The following is a 21,146-nucleotide window of genomic DNA, read 5'->3' as shown; positions in this document are numbered from 1 at the left end:
AACCTACAGTGGATCTCAGCCTCCCACATCGCAGGGAAAGACAATGTCTCAGCGAACTTCCTCAGCAGAGAAAGTCTGGACCTAGGGGAATGGGCACTGTCAACCAGAGCCTTCCAACTGATAGTAAATTGCTGGGGCCCCCAGCCATGGACCTACTGGCCACCCCTCTCAATGCCTAAGTCTCCAGGTTCTTCAGCCGCCGACGAGAACTGCACTCTGAAGGAATCAACGCCCTCGTCCAGACCTAGCCAGAGGAGGACTTACTGTAGGCCTTCCCCCCCTTGGCCTCTATTGGGCAAGGTCATCCTCAAGATAGAAAACCACAGGGGACTAGTTCTACTAGTGGCCCCAGATTGGCCAATATGCCCATGGTACGCAGACATGCAAAGACTCCTTGCAGGGAGCCCTCTATGCCTACCTCCACACAGGGACCTACTCCAGCAGGGCCCGATCCTTCACAAAGATCCATTTCGATTCTCTCTTATGGTCTGGCCCTTGAGAGGACTCACCTGGAGAAGCGCGGTTACTCAAAGGCCGTGACTGACACCCTGCTTTGCGTGCGGAAGTTCTCAACATCTCTGGCATACATACGGATCTGGAAGATATTCAAAGCCTGGTGCGAGGACTGCGGGGTCTTCCCGCTAACGGCCAAGATTCCCATGATTCTGGAATTTCTACAGGACGGTATGAAGAAAGGGTTGTCACTCAACTCCCTCAAGATTCAAGTAGCAGCCCTCTCCTGCTTCAGAGCCGAATTGACTGGAATCCATCTATCAGCTCATCTGGACTTGGCCCGTTTCCTAAAAGGGGTTAAGCAACTTTGACCACCCCTAAAGTGGCCGGTTCCTCTGGTATTGGACTTTGTAGCGGGGGCTTCCTTCAGACCAATGTGCAGTCTGTCACTACGCCTCTTAACATTGAAGACGGTATTCCTGGTGGCAAAATGTTCAGCTCGTCGTATCTCTGAGCTACAGGCACTATACTGTCAGGACCCTTAGGGGGTCATTTTCCAAGGAGTTACCGCAGGAGATAATTCCACAAATCGCGCTAACAGCTGTTAACACAATTTGTGAATGCAAATTTTTAATTTTGTATTTAGGGGGTGGAGCATATGTAAAGTAGGAAAGAGTTATCATGTGCAGCGAAACAGCCACAGTGTTAGCATGGCCAACAGCTACAACCCTTTCACTTGGAGAGAAAGAGAGCGAGAGAGAGTGAGAGAGACTTGCTATGGTGTTGCTTCCCTAGACAGGTATTTGTATCCCTATGAGAGGCTCACCTAGTAACTCGAGGTGGGGATTAGGTATGAGTGTAGGGGGTTGGGGGCCACTTTCACATTCAACGTGAGACGTACGAACAGAACAGTGGTCTCTTGTGAAGATTTGATGGCCTTCAGAGTGAGGAAACTCACTCCAAGATGAGATTTGGACAATGTTCTCTCCACCTAGCTTGATGGACACTCTCCCTGGGCAACAACAAGCTCGTCTGAGAGAACATTGCCCAAATCTCTTCACAAGAGACCACTGTTCTGTTCTGTTAGTACGTCTCACGTTGAATGTGAAAGTGGCCCCCAACCCCCTACACTCATACTTAATCCCCACCTCGAGTTACTAGGTGAGCCTCTCATAGGGATACTAATACCTCTCTAGGGAAGAGACACTATAGCAAGTCTCTCTCTCTCTCCCTCCCTCCCTCCATTGTGAACTGTGATATATACTTGCAATGTAGCCCAAATTGGGTTAATAGTGCAACTTGCACTAAGAGTGTGTTGCAATTTGTGATACACATGCTTATTAGCATAAGGTAACACCCCTTTTTGGTATACCGTGCGATATTGGAAAATGAGGCCCTTAGGGTCTCAGAAACAATACAGCTTCGCACCGTCCCCTCCTTCCTACTGGAAGTGGTCTCTGAGTTTCATTTGAACCAAGCCATCTCATCTCCGGATGAACATAAGGACTTGGAAGACTCCCGCCTTCTTCGCCATCTAAATGTCGGCAGACTCCTGGTACGATACCTGGAACAATCGGAACCAGTGTGTAAAACAGACCGCTTGTTTGTTCTCCACAGCAGGAAGAATCAAGTCGAAGTGGCCTCGTGAGCGAACATAGCTCGCTGGATCAAGGAAGTAATCAAGGCAGCCTACATAGAGGCAGGAAAGCCCTTACCCCTGCAGGTTAAGGCTCATTCTACTAGGGCCCAGGTATCTTGGGCAGAAGCCAAACTGCTGTCGCCCGCCGAGATCCGTCGAGCAGCGACATGGTCCTCCCTACACATCTTCTCCAAGTTCTACCGCCTGGATGTCCAGGCCCGAGAAGACGCAGCCTTCACAAGGACAGTACTGGGTGGGCAGCCTCCCGCCCTGTCCTGGAGTAGCTTTTGTACATCCCACTGGTCCTGAGTCCATCTGGCTACATGCTAGGAAATGTAGAAATTACTTACCTGATAATTTAGTTTTCCTTAGTGAGGACAGATGGACTCAGCATCCCGCCCACGGCTGCCCGGGAGAAATGCCAAGGAAGAACCTGAAAAGCGCAAATACAGGTAAGCTAATGCTTATCCCTAGTCCAGGGCATCTGCATTACGACTGGTGTTGGCATTATGCTAGTTAAGTGCACTGGCGGTCTCCATGTTGAATCAAATTTTAATCAAGTTTTTAATCAAGTTGTTGTAGTTAGCCAATATATATATGTCCACAATGGCTTTTCGAGGAGGATACTGAGGAGCTGAGGTCACTACAGGGGTATATCTAGGGTGATGTCAGCTTTGAAATCTGACTCCATCTCCCATCTGCTAGCAGAAGAGCACATAACCCACTGGTCCTGAGTCCATCTGTCTACACTATGGAAAACGAAATTATCAGGTAAGTAATTTCTACATTTGTATCTTCTGTGATCTGTCCTGTGCTTGACTTATTTTGATAAGAGATTGAGTCTCCAACCCCTCCAACCCCTAAAGTTTTGATTGCACTTAAATCACCTCCTTCTTGTGAAGCTAGCAAAGGAATTAACAATCTAACTACTGTTCTCTATTAGTACAAAGCATCATTTCTATAGTGCTGTTAGACATGTAGCATTGTACAGATACATAGAAAATCTCTGCTCCATGGAGTTTACAATCTAGGCAAGACCCACAGACGAGTGCTTATTATTGAAAAGCATGCTAGTGCTATATGATTGTTACAACTACAAATGCATCAATGAACCTGTCCCTCTCTGTATCTTGCTGTATTTCACGACTTTGCCTCTGCCTTTTGTCTCGCATACTCTTCTCCATGCTCAACACTAAATGATCTTCCTCTCGCTTACTCTTCACCCCCTTCCCAGGTTATGTTCAGAAGGAAAAAATAAATCCCTCCCTTTTGCAGTGGTCCAGCCAAGTGGTGAATCCTGGCTGTATGATTCACATAATAGACTTCATGAAGCTTTCTATGACATATGGCTGAAATATTTTTGTAAGGAGCCCTGGGTAGGGACACTTTATAAATATTGTAAATAAATCTAAACAGATCTGAGCTGGAGATGAGGAGTGAGGGGTAAACTGAGCAATCCAGAAATCCAGTGTCATGTTGCATTCATTGGGTCAGATTTATTCAAAAGAAGTTTGATTCTAATATAGGCCCTGTCTCTGAAGGATGACTGGAATGCTTAAAGAATTGGTGCCTCCTTGGCTTTAAGTGCTGATGAGGTTCAGTTCAGCTGCTGTCCAGCTGAACTAGGTGGGCTCAATCTATCTGGCTATCTTAGCCAGGATATTCAGGGGCACGGCCACAATGCTGACCATATCAAGCTATCTAAAAGCCAGAAAAGTTTATCCAACTAAATTTAGATAGGTCTCTAGCACAACTCTGAATATCTGAGATAGCCGGATAACTTATCTCGCTAACTCAACTCCTTCAAGATCCCGTGCAGATATTCAGCTGCAGCCATTTAGCTGGATAAGTCATAACTTATCTGGCTAATTGGTGCTGAATATGGACCTCTTAAGTATATGTGATGAGACCGCAAGAGTTCAGCTCTTTCAGACCTCTAGTCTACAGCAGTGGTTCATTGAACATTTTTTGATGCTGCAGCACACTTATTACCTTCCCTCCTCTTCCTCTAACTGATATTATCAATTTTCCTTCCCTACTCCCTGGAATCATCACCTGCCCTTCCCTTCTACCCCTTGGCATCACCACCTCTCTCTCCCTGACAGCATCACCTTCTCTTCCACCACTCGGGATCTTCTCTATCTGGCAAAAGGAATAGGGCAAGCAGTGCTCCTTACATGCATTGCCTCCTCCTCTGCTGGCTTTCCACTGAAGATGGAACCAGATAGGGCCCACTGGCTCCATGCTATTCTGACTTCAGCAGGAGGTTACTGGGTAGGGGACATATGGGAAAGAGAGGAAGACTTAGCTGCTAGTGGCAGCTGTGACCCGCTGCTGTCTTCTCTCTGCATGGAGCCAAATGTTTGTGACATCCCGAGGTTCCCTCATGCCACAGCACACCAGTTAGCAAACTCTGGTCTATAGTATACCTCAATGAGAGCAGAGCAGTAAAAGCCCTGTGGGCTTGTGCTTCATGGCATCAGGGATACTTGCTCAAGTATCTAGCTCCTAATTCTTCAGGACTTACAAACAAAGCTCCTGGAAAGAGTGTGAGGAAGACAGCAAAGGTTTGCACAGTCTTATAGGAGTCGCAACACAGATCTCAACCCAGGAACTGAGAAAATTCCTATGGAGAAGAAAGAAGTGCTGAGGATTCCAGAATCAGAAAATAAGACCCGCAGTAAGCTCATGAAAATAGGAAGTGCAGCCTAATCAACTGGCTGTGAGGCTGTCTGGCACTAGAGCTTTATTGATATTTTAAGAAGTTAAGGGAAGGAGTCTGCAGCTGCTGAAATTTGTGTGGTATAAAACTATCCACATTGTGATTCCAGCCGCTTCCAGCATTATTCTGGTAATAACGCTAGAAGCATAGTATACAGCGTAAAAGTACCTGTGAGGCCCGCAATTTGATTTTATCTTAGTAAGGAGTGCTTTTGAAGATATCCGAGTAAGTAGCAAGTTATCTGGCCGCACAAGGCCTGATAACTTTAGTCCTAATCAGCCGTATTTAAACACTGGCTGGTTAGGCCTAAAGCTGGATAACTTTATGGTAGTATATTCAGTGGAAAGTTCAGCCAGATAACTTGTCCACTATCCAGCCTAATGATTATGGACCTCCTAGGGAACAGGCACCTCATTTTTCCACCTGTGAAACAGTTTTTGTTTAGATTGTAGAATGTGATGTGGCATGTATTTATTTAACATTAATTTGTGCTGTCTCTTTTGATATAGTTGCAGTTTTTTCCTTTCATACAGGCCGAATCAGTAAAACCCGCAGGAGAGCCGGCGCTCTGAGGCGAGTGCCTGCTCTCCCGACGCGCGCACAGGCCACTCTCCTGTGCGTGCGATTTAGTATGTAAATGAGGGCCCGTGGTAAAAAGAGGCGCTAGGGTCACTAGCGTGTCCCTAACGCCTCTTTTTTGACAGGAGTGGCGGCTGTCAGCGAGTTTGACAGTCGACGCTCAATTTTGCCGGCGTCGGTTCTCAAACCCACTGACAGCCACGGGTTCAGAAAACGGATGCCGGCATAATTGAGCATCTGTCTTCCGACCCGCGGGCCACAGGCCGATTTTACATTTTTTTTTTTTTTAATTTCAAATGTTTTTTAAATTTTGGGGCCTCCGACTTCATATCGCTATGATATAAAGTCGGAGGGTGTACAGAAAAGCAGTTTTTTCTGGTTTTCTGTACACTTCCCCAGCACCAGCAGAAATTAATGCCAGCCTTTGGGCAGGCGTTAATTTTTGCAAATAAAATGTGCGGCTTCGCTGCACATTTTGCTTTCTGGATCGCGCAGGAATAACTAATAGGGCCATCAACATGCATTTGCATGTTGCGGGCGCTATTAGTTTTGGGGGGGTTGGCCGCGCGTTTTCGACATGCTGTTACCCCTTACTGTATAAGGAGTAAAGCTAGCGCATCGAAAACGCGTGGCCAAACCAGTGGAGCGCACTGTACTTTATCGGCCCGATAGTAAGATACTTGAATATAGACGCATGTTCTCAAGGGAGCAGATGTTGTTTCAGACTTATTACCACTCGTTCAGTAAGGCATGCCTTTCTCTTTTCTTGTTCGCAGCACATACATGAACGTTCCTCGTTGGATTGACACCAAGAAAGATAAGGTAAATCTGATTCCCTGTATATGTACGACTTTGCCATATAACTAATGGTCTCAGGTAGAACAATTGTTCAGCTGTTAGATCAAACTGTGACTGGCTGATGAGGAAAGGAAAGCAATTGCCCAGCTCGACATGTTTAACATGAAGAAAAAGTTTCATTGTTGTGCAAAGGAGTTAGATAACAATGCTAGGTTAACACGTATCAGACTGAAATTAAAATCGGCACTGGCATTTTGGCAAACAGAGTCTTGGGCAGGAGAGAGAAAAAGATTAATTCTTTTCACCCAAGAGTGACTGAAAATCATCAGTTTTTCACAACTCAGAAAAAGGAGGGAGAATCGTCATCTTCTGAATACAGTTGCCCCTTTTTCTACCCCTCCCCCCCCAAATTAAGCAGTAGGTCGTGATTAAGAAAGCAGTTTTAGCTGGCAAGGTCTCTTGGAAAGTTCCCATTTGGATGCTAATGCCCGCTGTCCCACTTAGCTCTTGGGTGCCATCTAGTGTTGCAGAGCAATCTGTGTCCAGAGCCCCATTGGATTGGAAACGCCAAAGCTGGCTCACTGCGCGTAAAACTAACTTTGATCAGTCTGATATCACCTCGTACAGATTCCTCTTTCGGTGTCCTGTTAGGAAGCAGTTTATTGGAAAGGTGTGCATCCTGGCTTGGGAGAGGTTCCGATTCTTCTCCAAGAAATGTTAGTACCAAGACATTTTTGGTTCTCTCTCTGCAGACTGAAAGGAGGCTTGCACCTTTATTGCCCGCATGCTCCATGCTTTTACCCTCTGCTGGCATGGGAAGGTGACCTTAGGAGGGTTTGTGAACTGGTATTGCTGGAACCAGTAGTCTAGCTTTTAATAAAGAAAGGGACTTGTGATGCATGTGAGAGTTGTTTTAGAAAAAATTCCTTTATATTACAAAGAAAAATCTTTATGGAAAGGCTGCAGGAAGTACAAGTGCGGTATTTTTATCCCTGTGAAGATGCGTCCTTTATATATCCACAAATGGGTTATGACAACTTTTGTTTTCAAAAATCAAAATATTGTGCAAATTGGATCCATTTGAAAGGTGTCCTATTATGACAGATTCTGCCCCCCCCCCCCCCCCCCATCCTCGAGGGCGTTATGACTTCAGCATTAACTCCTGGACAAATGACATAGATCTTGATATTAAAGTCAAACATTCAGTCAAGTTGCAGCCCCTGATCTGTAGTGGGGAGAGGGCTGGGAGAGATCTGGTGCTCACTGGGGGGTCCAGTTTTCTCCCGGTCTAATTGGAATTCCATTCGCTCAAATTCCTGCCCGTCTCCCTCTCGCCCACTGATGCTTCCTCCTCATGTTTCTTTTCTGGTGCAGAGGCTATTACTGTTCCAGGCCACAGTGCCGTCCCTGTGGCCTGCAGTATTGTATATTGCCTGTCTTCTAATAGTGTGTAGGTATCATTGTGACCTGCTGTGAACACTGAAGCATGTGGGTGGAATAGTTTTAAAATAAATAATTTGTACATAGTATTCTTCTTCCCTTTTTGCCTGGTTTGGGATGCTCTTCCTGAGATGTTAGGATGCTTTTACCAATTGTTCTCGCTTCTAGCTTCAGGGATTTTGGAGAACTTCCTTTGCAGAGCTCCATTTTCTTCACTGGCCAGTCCACTTTCTTTCCAGTAAATACTGCTGTGTGGATGTATAGACGGCAGCGCCAAACACCACAGTTCAGTCGTAATCCACATTTTCAAATCCATGGCCTGACTACTTAAGGAAGGCTTTTTCAAACTCAGTGTGATGAAAAAACTAAAACCCTTACTTCACGCTGCCGATTTCCGCACCGTCATTTAAGCCACCCTCTCAACAAAAATGGATTACTCCTCCTTAAAACCTCTCCAAATGCCACAGAATGCTGTAGCGAGAACTATCTCTAATGCCTGTAAATACGACCACATCACCCCCATCCTGAAAAACCTGCACTGTTTCCCTATCCCTTGACCGTGATTCACAAATCCATACACTCCCACAACTCAAATTGGCTTGATGAACCCTTCCATCCAATACGATCTAACATTCTTCCAGAGCCTCCAACAATGGGACCCTCCACGTGCCTTCCCTTAAAAAGGCACACCTCACCTCCACGAGGGATCGAGCCCTCTCTATTGCCGGACCCACAGTCTGGAACTCGTTACCCCCTAACCTCCGGCTCGAGACCTGCTCCTCCAAATTCAGGGCCAAGGTAAAAACCTGGCTCTTCAAGCAAGCTTATCCCAATAACTCCTCCCCTCTATAACCCCCTCCCCTTGCCCCTCCTGACCCCCCCCCCCCCCCCCACTAGTACTTACTGAATCCTGTACAAAGTTCTGGGCACAGTTGCCACACCATTATGTTATTGTTTAACGGCTCTCAATCGTCTCTTGAGCAGCCCTTCATATTGTTCTTCTCTAATCTTTCTGTTACTTGTCCCTTTGTGAGCCCTCCCCCAATACCTGTTCATTGTATTTTCCACTCTTGAGTTATGATGTAAACCGATATGATGTCCCTACTAATATCGGTATAAAAAATTCTTCAAATAAATAAATAAATAAATAATGTGGATATGTCTGGTAGACAGGCAGCTTTGCTTTGTCAGGTTGTTTCTATGCATTTTTTTTTTATGGTGAATGTAGTTCACTTGACTGAGAGGAGAGGTAAGCTGGGACACAAGTCCACAGTTGCATCAAACAGCACTAAAGAATTTAATGACGAGGGTGATTTTGGGGGGAGAGCTGGGGAGCGTGCCCAGAAGACTCTCCAACTCATGGCTCAGGCCTTCGTCTCTGCTGGCTACTATCAAGCCTTCCCTGTTACACTGAAGTCATAATTGACTCTGGCACTTCTGTGAATATTCAAATGAGAATCACGACTGCAATTTTACATTACTTTAGCACTTGAAATTCCCTAGGATTCCCGAAAGCTTTCCTCTTAAAACCTTCATTAGCCTCCTAAAAGTAAATGCTGTACCAATAAGTTTTGGTGGGGTGGCATGGTACTCTTTATATTTCCTGATCTAAAAACCAGCACTTCACAGAAATTCCTAGTTCAACAAAACTGTTTAGCTTCATTCAGATACTACCTCACATTTGTAACTAGCATAACAAACCAATAACCCTTTTCATGTCATGCAGATAATAATCTTTAATCCAACCTTCATGAAGTACGTGTCCGACATTTGGATGCAAGGACATGGCAAATACCCATCCACGGGCATCCTGGTGACGATATTTGCTCTTCACATGTGCGATGAGGTACGGCTCTAAAACTTCTCAGCCTATGTTGGCCCATGAGCTATCTGATAACATAATTTTCTTGCCAGCCAGTTAGAGACAGTAGGCTACCCACTGTGATATGCAATGGATCGTGGGCATTTCACATCTTTACATTTCCTTTTCTAAATGAGAGAACACCTTGTGGAAGGGTTTGTACTGTGATGGTTGGTTGGATACTGTCTTGCCGTTCGGTTGACTTAAGATACTGTCTTTCAGTTCTCCTCCGCCACAAGGACCAGCTGTTTCAGTCATACAGGCTATCCCATTTTGAATTTGATAGCACTTCTAACATATGAAAGACACCATTTTCTGTAGCTGCTGCTCTACTTCCCTTCTGTCTCTGCTCCCAGTCCTGCCATGATTCGTTTTCAGTATGTGCCTTAAACAAGCACAAGGCCACCTATTAGCAGTAAGACCCTATGGGAATGATAAGTGGGCGGCTATATATCTTTCCACTTTGGAGAGACAGTGTAAAAATAGATTTGTCATTTTTAAATTTACCAATTATGGGAGGGTCTCACGTACACAAAGCAAATATTCTCACTGGAATAGCTCTTACTGACTGGTGGTTCTTGTGCCTTGTTATTCATTGTGTCTCCCCCCCCCTCCCCTCTTTTTCTGTTCACCATGGCATCTGTTTAGTCTTTCCTACTGGAGCTTCTAGGCTTTCCCCATTTCCTGTAACAGTTCCATGTTGACCTTTCTCTTTAAGGCTATCTTGTATCAGAAGACAATCAATATGTTTAAAACAAAACATAAAGCAGATTCCTTTGGGGAGAGAATTTGCTACAGTCCCCCATACATGGAGAAATGAGCATTGCCCAGAATAATTGGTTGGATAAGCAGGGTTCTAGTAGCCCTGTTTCGATCCTTAAGAAAACTGGGTTCCCTGTGGACTCTTATCAGAATGCCAAAAATCATCCAGGGCTTCGGTTGGACAGGGGTGGCCAACTCTGGTCCCCAAGAGCCCCCAGCCAGGCCTGGTTTTCAAGATACCCAATATGAATATGCATGAGACATACAATGGAGATCATGCATGCAAATCCATCTCATGCTGGTCATTGTGGATATCCTGAAGAACAGACCTGTTTGTGACTCTCAAAGACCGGAGTTGGTCAACCCTGCTGTAGGATGTGAGCTTTTGGTGCCATACAGACCTCTCCTTCAGATGTGACCAGCAAAAGGCCTATATCCTTGAAAGCTCAGATAGATCATCTTTAGTTGATTCACATATAGATAGCACAGCCCATAAAGATGTTTTGTGCAGTGAAAATACGGCTACCAGAGCAATGCAGTACTGTGTTTTTATTGGAGAGAAAAATGAAAAATTACACACAATAGTATTTAGCAATATTTAAATACCAAATGATTTTATTAAAGCAATCCCTGTGAGTTGTGAATTATTGGATGGCCACCAGATACAAATACAAATCTTGGGTGAGGATAAAACTTCCAGAAGTGTAGCCATGTTACTTGTATTGTCAATAAAATGCCACCAGCCTCTGTCATTTTTGCTACAACAGCCTGACAGCATGGACTTTTGAACTCAAAAGCTTATGCCTCAATAAATGTTAGCCTGCAAGATGCCACCAACATACGGATCAGGATATTTTTGTAGTAGGCTGTGTTCTTAGCTTAATGAAACATGAGAAGTCACTGCTGCTTCATTTACAAAAGAAAAATGAACCTTTCTGGTCTCCTGCCAGGCCACAAGTTTAACAGTGCAAGGAAAAGTAAGCAGAAAACAGAATGGTATATGTTTATTCAAGTGTAATTTCTAAAAGAAAAAAATTAATCTTAATAATTCTCACGGGATGTGGGAAATTGGGTATCATGCAATGTGTAGCCCTTTTGCTCTCAGGTGGTATGAGAAGGGCTCTCTAGGTTCTTTGCCTACTGGAGGGTAACAAAAAAATAGTACTCCCATTCTCCAAGAATCAGTCCACAAAAGTGTCTTGAGGTTCCCAAGATGTATCTTGCTTTCATGTTTAAAGCAGAGGATCACAAAGGTCAAACAACCAGTCGTTCCATTCTGTAAGATTCTTGGTCATGGAGTCAACTTACGATGGCCAGATCATGTTCCCTTCTCAGGTTCTCCTCCTGTTGTCAACTGGGGGAAGAAAGTCCAATCCACAGGCCTGAGTTAGTCTCTGCATCCGGACTCCGGCTCAGGCTGTCAGTATCTCTAGGGTTTAACTCATTTCAGAACACCCTGAAGTTCCCTTCCTCAAGCACTGCTGTCCAAACATTCAGTCTCAAAAGAGAGCATCCATGCTCCAGCTCCAGCTCAAGCTGTCAATCAGTGGTGTACCGAGGGTCTCCAGCGGCCAGGGGCCAATGCATTTGTGTGCTTCTCCAGCGCCCCCCACCCCCATCCTTTTCATACTAATGTTTAAGGTCATAGAAAATCATTGGCGTCTCCAGACAGAAGAATTTGGAGCGGGGGTGCCAAAATGACATTTCCTCATGTAACACCCACCTCCATAGCATGTCACCGATAGCCCCTGTCACATGGTAAGGGCAAAGGGCCACCGGCGCCATTTTGTTTACTGGCAGCCGACGGCCCGATAACGGGAAATTGCTCCCGGGACCCCCGCTGGACCACCAGGGACTTTAGGCAAGTTTTTTTTTGGGGGGGGGTCAAGAGGGTGGGGGATTGTAAATAATTAGATCTGAAGGGTTGAGGTGGGTTTGGGGTTTTCCTATCATTTTCGGGGAACCCCAATATATGACGATATTTCCTTTCGTCATAAAAACGATGCACATCCCTAGTCTGGAATGTATACAGGAAGGGACAGAATGTCAATATAAATCCTGCACCTCCAGTTCTGTAACTCTGTACATCCACAGAAATTCCCCGAACAATGGAACAGAGTTTTCCCTTACAACTCTATACAAAATAAGATTTTCAGATTCTGGGCTCGGCTCAATAACGGCAGCACAAACACCTTCCACTGCCAGACACATTGTGAATTAACACAAAATCCCGCATAAAAGATACTCAAAATCTATACAGCAAACCTATCATAACATAACAGTAGGAACACCAAGGACTCAAACAACAAGAACCCTACCTGTGAAAAAGCACAGGTAGATATTACACTGGGTCCCAGAATACCAATACACCACCTACTGGGGAAACGAAACAAACTCGATTGCTATGGATCCCTACAGACCCTACACGCTAGCAGAATCTCTTACTTTGGTCACACGCACAAAGCAGAGACAGACCCTCACCAAATACAGAATAAATGATCACAATTCAGAACCAGCAATATGCAGACTAAAACTGAAATGAAAACCTCAAGAAGTCAGACTCTGTGTTTAACAATGGAAAAACAAAACTACCATTTCCTAGCATGTAGCCAGATGGACTCAGGACAAGTGGGTTATGTGCTCTTCTGCTAGCAGATTTCAAAGCTGACTTCACTCTAGATATAGCCCTGCAGTAACCTCAGCTCTTCAGTATCTCTCAGTCTACTAGCAGATACGACACTATCCCACATACTAGAATAGTGTTAGGAATTACAGCAAAGAAGAAACAAAATTTTACCATAAAGATCGAGCCCTGCTCTCCTGTGGTGAAACCTAAGGGTCCTTCCCACAGTTGAGAATTCCTGAGGTGATTCCGATATCCCTCAGAAGTGTGCCTTGGTCCGGTAGCCGGTTCCCGGCATGGAGTTAGCCCCCAGAGTAGCTGAAAGGCAGCGGGTGCAAAGCCAAGCATGGCGGTGAAGGCAGAGCCCTCTCCCCCCGCAGCTGGAGACCGTCCTGGCATACGATCGGTAAGCGTCGAGACCAGGTAAGCAGAAAACCTTGAATGCAGGTCTCCGGTCTCCGAGGCTCGGATTGCCGTACCGATTCTGTTTTTTCCTTCCAGCGAGGAAAAAAAGGAACACCGATGGCTTGAGCATCCCTGGTTGGGCTAGGCCCTGACCCGGTGCAGGGGTCCATGTGGAGATCCTCGGGGGTGCCATCTTACACGTGGGGGGCGTCAGCGCCATCTTCCCTTCTCAACTGGCGGTACACGCGGGGCAGGTTGGGCAGCCGATGTGCCTAACTTGTGTGCGTCCAATACAGATGCGCACACAGCGGCGCGCATAACCGTGCACACAACTGAGCTACGCGCACAACTGAGCACGCATTGAAGCTCATTACCTGTGCGCCTAGACATAGAGGCTATGGCACCGGCATCCAAGAAAGCCAGAAGGCACTCTCTTTGCACAGCCTGCCACATAAGAGCTGCGCAGCCTGAACTGGAGTCCTGCCTTTGTCAGCATTGCGAAGAAGCTCAAGGGGAGCTAAATCCTGGTCCCTTACTGTCCGGGGATGGGTCCTGAACTGGTACCGATGATAGCTCCCCGGATCTATACATCTCCGAGATGGCTTCTCCACAAGAGGGCACCTCTGGGGCACCTACTCCGACTTCCCCTGGGATTAACGTGGACCCAGGGACCTTCTCCTGTTTAGAATTTTTCCAAGGGCTATAAGCCTTCATTCAGGCACAATCAGCCCCGGCTGCGCCCCGGGGTCAACCCCTACCGGAAGCACAAGATCCTCCTGGCCCTGTTCGGATGCTTCGAGACATGCCTCGCCTAACCAAGAATTTCCCTGACAGGGACTCAGACACCTCATATGATGGCGACTCCCTGGAAGAAGGTAAATCCCTCCAGGCCTGGAACCATACTGAACCATGCTTCGCTTCTTCCCCAAAGATTTATTTATTTTTATTTAACTTCTTTTACTATACCGACACTCAAGACCAGGTCTTATCGTACCGGTTTACATTAAAACATGGGGAAACCAATTAACATATAAGTAGAAATGAGAAGTTACATTAAAACAGGGAGAGTAATAACATGGATGTCGGAAGATAGGACAGAATTAAACAATAACAGAAATGGGAGATCAAGAATCAACCAATAAGTTAACAAAATTACAAACTATAAATTAACATAAAACAATAAATTAGTAATACAGAAACATGGATTATAATCAGCGGATATATACTTGGTATGTCAGATGGGGGGTGGCGGGGGGGTGGGAAAAAAGGTGGGTTGAGGTAGAGAGGGGAAAGGGAAAAAGGTTGGGCGTGAGGGGAGGGATAAAGGGTGGGTTGAAGGGTGAGAGAGTTGGTTAAAATGGATTCCTTCAACGGTAGGCTTGTGTGAACAGCCAGGTTTTAAGTTTTTTTCTGAAGGTTAAATGGCATTGTTCCTGGCGTAAGTCTTGAGGAAGCGAATTCCAATGTAGCGGACCTGCTGTCGAAAGTGCTCGCTTGTTAATGGAGTTGTGGACTGATGATTTGTTGGGAGGGGCCTTGAGCTTACTTTTGTAGGCAGTTCTTATTGGTCTTGAGGATGTGTGTAGTTCCAGAGGGAAGGTGAGTTGGAGAGTGGATTGTTGGTAGACCGATTTGTGGATGATAGTGAGAGTTTTGAAAAGTATTCTATATTGAATAGGAAGCCAATGTAAGATTTTTAGGATAGGTGTGATGTGGTCCTTGCGCCGTGTGTTTGTAAGGATCCTGGCCGCTGCGTTTTGCAGCATCTGTAGAGGTTTGGTCGAAGAGGCGGGGAGACCGAGTAGAAGAGCGTTGCAATAGTCTATCATTGAAAACAGTATTGCTTGAAGCACAGAACGGAAATCCTGGAAGTGTAAGAGCGGTCTTAGATGCTTCAGGACCTGTAGCTTGAAGAAACATTCTTTAGTTGTCGCGTTAATGAATTTTTTGAAATTCATTCTAGAGTCAAGGGTGGCCCCAAGGTCTCTGACATGGCTTGCTAGTGGGGTTATTGTGTTGTTGGTGAAGGGGTGGTTATCGCTAGGGGAGATAACCAGGAGTTCCGTTTTGGACGTATTTAGGACCAGGTTGAGACTCGAGAGAAGCTGGTTGATGGCTTGTAGGCAGTCGTTCCAGAAATTTAGAGTTGAGGAGATGGGGTCTGAGATGGGGATTATGATTTGCACATCGTCTGCGTATATAAAGTGGGTGAGGTTGAGGCTATTGAGCAGCTGGCATAATGGAAGTAGATATATGTTAAACAGGGTAGGGGAAAGAGAAGAGCCCTGTGGTACTCCTTGTTTTGACGGGATGGGGTGGGATTCTTTGTCGTTTATTTTAACTTTGTAGTGCCTGTTGTTCAGAAAGGATTTAAACCAGAGCAGTGCGGAGCCAGAGATGCCTATTTCCATTAGATGGCTGATGAGGATGTCGTGATTTACCGTGTCAAACGCCGCAGAAATATCGAGTAGGGCTAGAAGGTATGATTGTCCCTTGTCAAGGCCCATCAGGATGGTGTCCGTTAAAGAAAGAAGGAGGGATTCTGTGTTTAGGCGTTTCCTGAATCCGAATTGAGAAGGGTATAAGATATTGTGGGAGTCCAAGTAGTCAGTGAGACGGAAGTTGACAAGTTTTTCCATTATTTTAGCTATAAAAGGTAGGTTTGCGATGGGGCGGAAATTTGCTGGGTTGGCTGGGTCTAGATTGGGTTTTTTTAGTAAGGGTTTCAGCGAAGCAATTTTTAAGGAGTCAGGGACAGATCCTTGATTGAGGGAACAATTTATGATATCTGCCAGAGATCTGGCAATGGTGTTAGGAATGGTGAGGAGAAGTTTGGTTGGTATTTGGTCCCAAGGGTGAGACGAGGGTTTCATTTTCTTGATAATTGATTCTATTTCCAGTGATGATGTAGGTTCAAGAGATACTAGCGTCTGTTTAAGGATAGTAGATGATGGATTTTGGCTAGGAGTTTGGCTGGGGGGTTGTAATGCTACGGATGAAGTGTTGGATGTTGCCAGTGGGCCAAGTAGGTTTTTGACTTTGTTGTCAAAGAAAATCGCCAACTCTGTGGATTTGTTTTGGGCTTCTTCTTCTGAGAAGGTAGGGGAAGTGGGAGTGGTGAGGGCTGCCACATATGAGAAAAGCGTTTTAGGGTCGTATAAGAAACCGTGTATTTTTTTGGCATAAAAATCTCGTTTGGTGCGGGTGATCGATGTTCTGTAGAAGCTCATTGCTGTTTTGTAAGAAGCCAATGCTGTGGGGGAGGGGTCTTTCCGCCAGCGTAGTTCCTTGTGTTGTAGGTCTTGTTTGAGTTTTCTTAATTCCGTAGAGAACCAGGGTTTTTTGTTCGTGCGTGCTGGGTTGATAGTTTTTGAGGATAATGGGCATATTGTGTTTGCTACTGCGTGTGTGATTGTTTGCCAGGAATTAATTGCGGTATCAGCATCTGCGAGGTCCAATTTGGATAGGTCTTTGGCAAGGCTGTTGTTGAGAGTGTCCATAGAACAAGGTTTCCTGAATTGGATGGAGGATTTGGGAGCAATAGGGGTCTGTTTTTGATTAATGGCTAGTTTTGTAACTATCAACGAATGGTCTGACCAGGGGATGGGGGAGCAGGAAGGTGGGGAGATGGGCGAGATGGTATCATTTGTGAATATCAGGTCAAGCGTGTGGCCTGCCTTATGGGTGGGCTTATTTATGATTTGATTGAAACCCATTGCCTGGAAGGAGGAAAGTAGGGCTTCGCAGTTGGAAGATGGAGAGGGAGAATCAACATGGATGTTGAAATCTCCTAAAATGATAGCAGGTGAGATGGAGTCGATATGTTTGGCTATAATTTCGATGAGTGGAGAGGGGTCAGCTTCTAGGAGCCCTGGGGGGGGCGTAAATAAGGCAGATTTGGAGTTGGGAGGATTTGAATAATCCGATTTCTAATTTAGTCGTAGATTTGAAGGCTTGTTGAGTTAGTCTTAATTCTTTTTTTGTGATTAACATTATTCCACCCCCTCTTTTTTTAGGTCTGGGGATAGAGAAGATGTCATATTGTTGTATTGGTAGTTGGTTAATTATGGCTGTATCTGTGTTTTTCAGCCATGAATTACCAGCCCTTGTTTCCCAGACTTTGAAGACTCTGGGTATTCCAGGCATGGATCCTATGGCGGAACCAAAGAAGAACCCCATCCTGGTGTCCCTTTGAAAAGCCTCATGCTACTTCCCAATGATGGAAGCCACCCAGGAACTAATTGACCTAGAGTGGGATGCCCCAGAGGCCAGCTTCAAAGGGGGTCAGGCTTTGGAAGCCCTGGTGCATACCTCAGCAAGAGGTGTAGCCTCGGTAATGGCAGCCAGAAGATAACTATGGATATGAAATTGGTCTGCTGATGCAAACCCTAAAGCGAATCTCACAAGAATGCCCTTTAAAGGATATCTCTTATTCGGAAGTGAATTGGAGAAGTTAGCCAGCAAATAGGGTGAATCTCCAGTGCCTCGGCTACTGGAAGACAGGAGTAAAAGATCTCAGCGCCCCTCCCCCAGAAGAACCAAGGGCAGAGGTTCGCAACGCTTTAGACCCTACAGGAACTCGCAGTTCTAGGCACCTTGGAGTTCCGCAGCATCCCTCGAGACAAATTTATGATGTCACTCTGCCACTCCCACACCAAGAGACTGGCAGTGGAAGCCACTCTGACAAGACTACTCAGTCTGAAGGCAATAACTCCAGTTCCCATGCCCCAACAAAATATGGGACGCTATTCCATCTATTTTATCGTTCCCAAGAAGGAAGGATCATTCCGACCCATCTTGGATCTCAAGAATGTCAACCGTCATCTGCGTATACTACATTTCTGCATGGAGACTCTTCACTCCGTAATAATGGCAGTACAACCAGGAGAGTTTCTAACCTCCCTAGACCACTCCGAAGCCTACCTTCACATTCCAGTCGGTCAAGATCACCAGCGTTTTCTTCGCTTTGCGATACTGGGTTGCCATTACCAGTTCCGAGTGCTACCTTTCAGCCTAGCAACTGCCCCCAGAACATTCTCCAAAATTATGGTGGTCATGGCGGCAACACTGAGGAAGGTAGGGATCTTGGTACACCCTTACCTGGACGACTGGCTGATCAGGGCAAAGTCTTCAGAAGGGAGCCGGCAGGTGATCAGCAGAGTGAAGAGCCTACTGCAGGAACTCGGTTGGTTCGTGAACACAGGCAAGAGCAGTCTGCAGGCCTCTCAATCTCTAAGTATCTGGTGGCCCATTTCAACACCAAACAGAGCAAAGTCTTCCTCTCTCTCCCGAAGAGAATGAAATTGATGGAACAATTACGATGATTGATGAGCAATGCACCCCCCAAGGTATGGGACTATCTTCAAGTCCTCAAGCTCATGGCATCAACCCTGGAGGTCGTCTCGTGGGCAAGGGCCCACATGTGACTGCTCCAGCACTCCTTACTGTCACGATGGAACCCACTGACCCAGGACTACTCAATTCGCCTCCAACTACCAGCAGAGGTACATTCCCAGCTTCAGTGGTGGCTACAGGAAGAGCACCTAAGCAGAGGAGTAAGCCTATCCCCACCGAACCGGATCTTGCTCACCACGGATGTGAGCCTGCGAGGGTGAGGAGCCCACTGTCAGTAACTGACAACCCAGGGACAATGGAACAAGGAAGAGGCAGAATGGAACATAAACCACCTGGAAGCTTGAGCAGTCAGACTAGCGTGCCTGCGATTCAGCCACAGACTCCGAGGCAAAGTGATTCGAGTAATGTCAGACAACACTACAATGGTTGTTTACATCAACTGCCAGGGAGGAACCAGGAGCCAGGAGATGTCTCTAGAGATAGCCTCTCTCATGGCATGGGCGGAGATAAACCTACAAGGGATCTCGGCCTCCCACATTGCAGGAAAAGACAACGTCTCAGCAGACTTGCTCAGCAGAGAGAGCCTGGACCCAGGGGTATGGACGCTGTCGACCACACCCTGCCAACTGATAGTAAATCGCTGGGGCCTCCCAGCCATGGATCTACTGGCCAGCTATCTTAGTGCCTAAGTCCTCAGGTTCTTCAGTCACAGACGAGAGCCACACTCCCAAAGGATCGACGCTCTCATCTAGACTTGGCCAGAGGAAGACTTACTGTATGCCTTCCCCCCATGGCTACTACTGAGCAAGGTCATCTGCAAGATAGAACATCACAGGGGACTAGTACTACTAGTGTCCCCGGATTGGCCAAGACACCCATGGTATGCAGACATGCAAAGACTCATTGCGGGGAACCCTCTGTGCCTACCTCCACACAGGGATCTTCTCTGGCAGGGCCCAATTCTTCACGAAGATCCACCTCGATTCTCTTACAGTCTGGCCCTTGAGAGGACTCGCCTGAAGAAGCGCGGTTCCTCAAAGGCCGTGATTGACACCCTACTCCGTGCACACACGTTTTCAACATCCCTGTCATACATAGGAATCTGGAGAGTATTTGAAGCCTGGTGCAAGGACTGCGGGATACTCCCACGGACGGCCAAGAGCCCCATGATTCTGGAGTTCCTACAGGACACTATGAAGAAGGGGTTGTCACTCAACTCCCTCAAGGTCTAAGTAGCCGCACTGTCCTGCTTCAGAGCTGAAGTGGATGGTATCCGGCTATCAACTCATCCGGATTTGTCCCGTTTCCTAAAAGGGGTTAAACAACTTCGGCCACCCCTAAAGTGGCCAGTGCCCCTATGGAATTTCAATCTAGTATTAGACTTCCTAGCAGGGGCCTCCTTCAGACTAATGCGTGATCTGTCACTACGACTCTTAATAGTGAAGACGGTATTCCTGGTGGCAATATGTTCAACTCATCGTATCTCCAAACTACAGGCACTATCCTGTCGGGAACCTTTCCTTAGATTCACTCCTGGAACCATACGGCTACGCACAATCCCCTCCTTCCTACTGAAAGTGGTCTCCAAGTTTAATTTGAACCAGGCCACCTCCCTCCCATCTCTGGATGAACATAATGACTCGGAAGACTCATGCCTACTTCGCCATCTAAATGTCGGCAGACTCCTGGTGTGATACCTGGAAAGATCGGAACCGGTCTTCAAAACGGATCGCTTGTTCATTCTTCACATCAGGAAGAAGCAAGGAGAAGTGGCCTTGCGAGTGACCATAGCCCGCTGGATCAAAGAAGTAATCAAGGCAGCCTACATAGAAGCAGGAAAACCCTTACCACTACAGGTTAAGGCTCATTCTACTAGGGCCCAGGCAGTTTCTTGGGCAGAAACCAAGCTGCTGTCACCTGCCGATATCTGTCGGGCGGCGATGTGGTTCTCCTTACACACCTTCTCCAGGTTCTACCGCCTGGATGTTCAGGCCCGAGAAGATGCAGCCTTTGCAAGGGCAGTACTAAGTACAAAAGCTGTCCGGGAGTAGCTTTTGTACATCCCACTGGTCCTGAGTCCATCTGGCTACACGCTATGAAATGGAGAAATTACTTACCTGATAATTTCGTTTTCCTTAGTGTAAACAGATGAACTCAGCATCCCGCCCACGGCTGCCCCAGAGAAGGAGGACCTCGGAAAGCGAACCTCGTGACTAAGCAAATACAGGTAAGCCGCTGCCTATCCCTAGTTCAAGAGACCCACAGTTTGTCCGGTGTCGGTGTTAATTGGTTGAGTGCACTGGCGGTCTCCAGTTTTGAAATCAGTTTAACCAGTTCAATCAAGTTTTAATCAAGTTTAATCAAGTTATTTAAGCAAAGATATATCCACAGTGGCTTTTCGAAGAGAATACTGAATTGCTGAGGTTACTGCTATCTAGAGGATCTAGAGTGTCTAGTCACTATCTAGAGTCTTGTCAGCTTTGAAATCTGACTCCGTCTCCCATCTGCT

General features: G+C 46.3%; 1 protein-coding gene across 3 annotated transcripts in view; it reads left to right on the top strand.

Moving 5' to 3' along the window:
* Positions 1-21,146, top strand: part of LOC115085729 (CMP-N-acetylneuraminate-beta-galactosamide-alpha-2,3-sialyltransferase 1-like) — a 247,398-nt gene that overhangs the window by 211,081 nt on the left and 15,171 nt on the right. For 2 of the 3 annotated variants that reach the window (XM_029592062.1, XM_029592063.1), the window contains 2 exons: positions 6,170-6,215; positions 9,358-9,477. In XM_029592062.1, the coding sequence (XP_029447922.1) occupies positions 6,170-6,215; positions 9,358-9,477 (166 nt within the window). The remainder of the gene's footprint in view (positions 1-6,169; positions 6,216-9,357; positions 9,478-21,146) is intronic. The other variant, XM_029592064.1, reaches the window with a different exon arrangement.

The sequence above is a fragment of the Rhinatrema bivittatum genome, chromosome 2, assembly GCF_901001135.1.
Source record: "Rhinatrema bivittatum chromosome 2, aRhiBiv1.1, whole genome shotgun sequence".
NCBI classification, from domain to species: domain Eukaryota; kingdom Metazoa; phylum Chordata; class Amphibia; order Gymnophiona; family Rhinatrematidae; genus Rhinatrema; species Rhinatrema bivittatum.
Note: the sequence above shows the minus strand (reverse complement) of the source record. Positions and strands in the feature narration are given on the sequence as shown.